Source organism: Siniperca chuatsi, linkage group LG1 (assembly GCF_020085105.1).
Source record: "Siniperca chuatsi isolate FFG_IHB_CAS linkage group LG1, ASM2008510v1, whole genome shotgun sequence".
In the NCBI taxonomy this organism is placed as follows: Eukaryota; Metazoa; Chordata; class Actinopteri; order Centrarchiformes; family Sinipercidae; genus Siniperca; species Siniperca chuatsi.
This window is the reverse complement of record NC_058042.1, coordinates 33,383,182-33,389,247: the sequence shown is the minus strand read 5'-3', so window position 1 is coordinate 33,389,247 and position 6,066 is coordinate 33,383,182. Positions and strand designations below refer to the sequence as shown.

At 45.5% G+C, this 6,066-nt stretch overlaps 1 protein-coding gene across 1 annotated transcript; it reads right to left on the bottom strand.

Moving 5' to 3' along the window:
• Positions 1–1,612: 1,612 nt before the first annotated feature.
• On the bottom strand, positions 1,613–5,775 carry mex3b (mex-3 RNA binding family member B). Its single transcript, XM_044188984.1, has 2 exons — positions 5,135–5,775; positions 1,613–3,233 (listed from the first exon to the last, which is right to left on the bottom strand). Exons 1-2 carry the CDS (start codon positions 5,355–5,357, stop codon positions 1,834–1,836), a joined length of 1,623 nt encoding a protein of 540 aa, XP_044044919.1. The 5' UTR covers positions 5,358–5,775; the 3' UTR covers positions 1,613–1,833.
• Between the last annotated feature and the right edge of the window lie 291 nt (positions 5,776–6,066).

Sequence of the window (6,066 nt, the reverse complement as noted above, 5' to 3'; positions counted from 1 at the left end):
CCAACAGTCTACAGTTTGACCCATACAGTGGTGTGAAAAAGTGTTTGCCCCCTTCCTGAATTCTTATTTTTTTGCATGTTTGCCACACTTTAATGTTTCAGATCATCAAACAAATTTAAATATTAGTCAAAGATAACACAAGTAAACACAAAATGCAGTTTTTAAATATAGGTTGTTATTATTAAGGGAAAACAAAATCCAAACCTACATGGCCCTGTGTGAAATAGTGATTGCCCCCTAAACCTAATAACTGGTTGGGCCACCCTTAGCAGCAACAACTGCAATCAAGCTTTGCGATAACTTGTAATGAGTCCTTTACAGTGCGGTGGAGGAATTTTGGCCCACTCATCTTTGCAGAATTGTTGTAATTCAGCCACATTGGAGGGTTTTCGAGCATGGACTGCCTTTTTAAGGTCATGTCATAGAATCTCAATAGGATTCAGGTCAGGACTTTGACTAGGCCACTCCAGAGTCTTCATTTTGTTCTTCTTCAGCCATTCAGAGGTGGACATGCTGGTGTGTTTTGGATCATTGTCCTGCTGCAGAACCCAAGTTCACTTCTGCTTGAGGTCACGAACAGATGGCCGGAGTTTTTGGTAGACAGCCGAATTCATGGTTCCATTTATTACAGCAAGTCTTCCAGGTCCTGAAGACAAAAACAGCAAAACAGCCCCAGACCATCACACTAACACCACCATATTTCACTGTTGGTATGATGTTCTTTTTCTGAAATGCGGGTGTTACTTTTACGCCAGATGTAATGGGACACACACCTTCCAAAAAGTTCAACTTGTCTCATCAGTCCACAGAGTATTTTCCCAAAAGTCTTGGGGATCATCAAGGTTTTTTCTGGCAAAGATGAGACAAGCCTTAATGTTCTTTTTGCTCAGCAGTGGTTTTTGTCTTGGAACTCTGCCATGCAGGCCATTTTTGCCTAGTCTCTTTCTTATGGTGGAGTCATGAACACTGACCTTAACTGAGGCATGTGATGCCTGTAGTTCTTTGGATGTTGTTGGGGGTCTCTGAATGGCTGAAAAAGAACAAAATGAAGACTTAGGAGTGGCCTGGTCAAAGTCCTGACCTGAATCCTATTGTATGCTATGACATGACCTTAAAAAGGCAGTTCATGCTTGAAAACCCTCCAATGTGGCTGAATTACAACAATTCTGCAAAGATGAGTGGGCCAAAATTCCTCCACAGCACTGTAAAAGACTCATTGCAAGTTATCGCAAATGCTTGATTGCATTTGTTGCTGCTAAGGGTGGCCCAACCAGTTATTAGGTTAAGGGGGCAATCAATATTTCACACAGGGCTATGTAGGTTTGGATTTTGTTTTCCCTTAATAATAACAACCTTCATTTAAAAACTGCATTTTGTGTTTACTTGTGTTATCTTTGACTAATATTTAAATTTGTTTGATGATCTGAAACATTAAAGTGTGACAAACATGCAAAAAAAACAAGAAATCAGGAAGGGGGCAAACGCTTTTGAACACCACTGTATATCTTCGTCCAAACCCCACTGTGTCTCTTCACTTCATAAATATAGGGTACAATTTACTAGAACTATTGATTACTATGCTGTAATATTTAAAACATGCACTTAGATGTTGAAAATATTTCCCCAATCTATACTATATTATAAACAACTACGACGGATCCCAAAAAGGGTGTCTGTCCCTTCTTCTGGATACTGCAGCCTCTTACACACATATGTATATCTATGTACACTTTCCAAACTGATGATTGGGTGATCCCATTAAAGCAGTATGAAGACTCAGTTGTTGCTATTGTAGACAGTCTCACTGGCGAGACAGTCAAAGAGTTACACGTCTTATGAAAAAATACGTATAGCCTGAGTGACGCCGGTGTGGCAGACAGGGCATTTGGGCTCACTCCTCTCACAGATACGATTGGCACATTCCATACAGAAGAGGTTGTGCCCACAAGGGACCAGGGCCGCGATGACCTCACTCTCGAAGCACACCGAACAGTCGCGGCTGCCTTTTCGACTGGTGCCGGAGGAGGTGGAGGAAGAAGAAGAGGAGGAGGACGACGAGGCGGAGGAGTCGCATGGAACACCAGGGAGGTGAGGGCCTGGCAGGGAGGCGATAGTGCTGGAGTAACCAGGGAAACTGAGCGGGCCTCCGTCTGGGTCACTGCGCACCCTCCGGGCTAACGGGTGCTCACTGTGGCCTCCAGTGTGGCTGTGGAGGGGAGGCGACAGTCGGGGATGTGGGGTACAACTGTTAACCTTTCTCTGACTCACCACTATCACATTGGCATTAGTGGAGGTGTTGTTGGGGAACATGGCTGAGGTGGAGGTGGGGGAGTTGCCACCGGTGGAGGAGGGGGTCATGCGACTGTTGTACTGGGACCATAAGAGGCCTGGTGGGGCAGATGTGGGATCAAACCCTGATGAGGAGTCAAAAGTCAGATCAGCGCAGTCAGGCGAAATCACCTCACGTCCATAAACAACCCCGTTGCTACTGGTGTTGACATTGATGTTGTTGTTATTGTTGTTGCCATTGTTGTTAGTGGTGGTGTAGCTGAGTGCGGGGCTGGGAGGGCTGTAGTCAGCCATGCTGTTGTTACCAAAGTAGGAGTCTGTGGAGGCACTGCCCAGGGAGGAGGACGAGTCATTGCGGTAGTTGGAGAAGGGTTTACGTACTGAGGTGGAGGTCATCCCGGCACTGGGCTTGGACCATAGGGTGGCGTGCCCGTGCAGATCAAAACCCACATCAGTCCCATTTGCATGGAAGTCATTTTCATCCTGGAGTTCAATAAGGCCTCCTGTCCTCATGGCAATGTGGGCTTCGATCTCTTCACGTGCTCGGTCCACATTCTCCGGCATCCCCGTCACCTCGAACACTGGCTCCTTGTCTCGGCTGGGTGTAACAATGTAGGTGTGGGTCTGCTGCTGAATGCGCTTGATGGTGGCACCCTTGGGGCCCACAACCAGCCCCACAACACGGTAAGGCACCCGAACCTGGATGGTGGTCTGTCCGGGCAGGTTAGGTGGTCCAAGCACTGGGGTGCCGCTCCCGTTCAGGCTGGTGTTTTTGTTTCTGGAGGCTCGGATCATGGAGAAGTGCTCGGCAGCAGAGATGATTTCCCTCCTGGCCATAGCCACATCCTCCCTCCTGCCTGTCACCACAAAAACAGGCTCCTCACCTCGAACTGGGGTCTTTATATAGGTGTTGGTCTTCGCTCGCAGTGCTTTGATCTTGCAACCTTTGGCATAGAAGCAAAAGGAAAAAGTGAGGGCAGATTGAAAATAACAACTCAAAATATGTCATGTGTTAAACCATCACTTATGGACCATTCAAAACAGCTGCTGGATGTTTATTATTGTCTTTCAAAAGGCCAGTGGCCTCAGAAATCGGGTGAAACCACCCTTTTGGAGAAGAACAAATTCAAACCACATGCTGCACCACCATGAACATACAGCAGGACAGAAATAACCCACAAAAGAAAACTCACTTCTGGATCAGTAACGATCCCTGTTCATTTACTACAATATAGTCAACATCTACAACAGCTGCTGTTAAACTCTTGATTCTTATTTTATAATAATAGCATTATGGAAAAATCCTGATTTTATACTAATAGCATTATGGAAAGAGGGGGAAAGCTACTTAATCAATTCATAGCCTGGCACTGCTGCATAAAGTTGCATTCCAACACCCTCAAGCAGATACACACATCTATTTATGATCAAAATGGGACCAGCTGAGAAAACAGCTTTAGAAGAATGACATAATTAGCAGAGCAAAGCCAGCTGAGTGGGACAGGGTGATGTAACCAGGGATGTAGAGGAGGGTAAACCCACCTGAACTTAGTCTAAACAGCCAATTTAAATCTTTGACATAAATTCATAATGAGTTTGTATCAAACTGATGTAGGTTAGATGAGGATAGGGTCTCTTTTATGAGGCTCGCTGCCTTAAAATAATCCCAGATGCCAGGGTTAATCCACATTATTTAATTCCCTATTTATAACCTGATATAACCTGACAAAGAGGGGTGGGTGGTGGAGGGGGTATCTGATGTGAATAGATCTAGCCTTCTTCAAAAAAAGTCCTGCTATATTCATTTTAAAGTGGGGGAGGTAGTTAGTGGTTCCTTAAAGTTCCTTTGTTTTTCTATGAACAGCAGCAGTATTGCAGGGAGGGGAAACGATTCCGCATATGTAACCAAGCACCAGTACCGCCCTGCAGCTCTACAACTGGAAGACTGTGTTTGCAAGGTCTATGCAGCTGTGGGCGTCTGCTGCCTGTGGCAAGGTAAGATCGTGACTGTTGTCCTAATTTGATCCTGTACTGCTCATCAACATAACCATAAAATAAATCGATTTGCAAGCCGTTTATTTTCAAAGAAAGACACACATCTGAGAGCCAGTTTTCCCTGACGGAATTCATAGTTCTGTGACCTAGCCTACAAGTCCTAATTTAAAAGATAATAATCAAAATAAACATGTCATGTCAGCGTCATTGCTGCACTTCTTCCAAATGTTAAGGTTCATTTAGATGCAGGGTGTTCACCTAGCCCTGGTATGTGTACTTTTTCTTCAAAACTAAACTCCATTCAAAATTGTTATAATTTAAACGTGTCTTTACTTGCCTACAAAAGTATATATACCAACAAATCTGACTTTTTATTGTATCATAGTTAGTTCGAGGCACTCTTCAATTTAGCATCGACAGAATCATCCCAATAGGCAGTTATTTCACTTATATGTCAACTTCTTGAACTGGTTTATGCTGATCGCTGCCGGCCAACACTGCATTTATAGAGGAACAATGTGTGACTAACTGGTGAGACAGTAACAACGTTTTATTGAACTGATTATGCTACTGTCTGGTGGATTATAGAGATGCCGCATTCACGCGTGGTGCCTACATATTTAGACAAGACATTAAAAGTGGTTTAAGTGCTTGTGCAGACAAGCAAGACTGTTGCAGATAATGCATGCCGTATTCGAGTGTGTATTGGTATTCTGTTCCTCCCACATAGGATAACAGCTCGGGACGTGCTTATACCTAAAATGTCTGGTACATCGCCGTCCCTGTACTGCTGAGCTGCATAACATGACAAATATCCACTTAAACTGTCTAGAAACACTGAAACACACACCCTGTCTGCCCACAATCTCGGCCACATGCTCGGAGCTGGGAACCGGGACGCATTCGGTCATGTTGACGCTCTTTTTCCGGGGCTCCTGGTTGTTGTCGTACAGAGGGTTCTCATCGTTGTCCAAGCCGAGCAGGGAGAGCTGATCCAGAGCGATCTGCAGGGCTCTCTGGTCGTCGAGTGCATCTCCCTGGACGCTGCAGTCAGCGAAGAGAGAGCTGGGCATCTTTGCGACTTTGCAGCGTTGTGGGATCGAATAAAAGGCAAAAGGAAGGAGGGTAAAGGAGTGATCGGGGGAGAAAGAAAGGAGAGGGGAGGAGGAGGGGAGATGCACCGGACCCAGTTTTCAAAGACAACTGCTGCAAATAAATCAGTGCGGCTGAGGGGGGAAAGAAAAATAGTGCAAGGAGCTACAAAAACACGCACCCTCTTTATTTCCCGATAGAAACTGGATGTCCCGGTCCGAGCGGACCCGGGCTATGCTGATGCACGGTAAGACGGCGAAGAAAAAGCGTGTTTATTCCAGAGCCAGCGGTGTAGAGAGTAATATTCCTTTCTCACAAAGCGCCCCTCCCCGGCTGACTTCCCCCAGGTCTTCTGTTGCTTCTGTGTGAGTCCTTGCAGAGCCAGACAGAGAGATGTGAGAGTGACGTCACCGCCTGGGCAGAGACGTTGCGGTGCTGCGAGGTCATTTGCATATCCGCGAGCTGATTAGCTGAGTGGCCAATGGATGGGCGGTACTGGCACGCCCACTTCTTTGTTTTCAGTCTCTCTTTGTCTCTCACTCCTTGTCTGTTTCACTGTTTGCTCTTCATTCAGACAGCTATACGACGTTTTATTGGCATGAAATATACAGTATGTACTGCCACATACAATTAGAAGTCACAACAATATATAATTTAATCGTACTGCCTTCTAAACCTATCCCGTCAAGC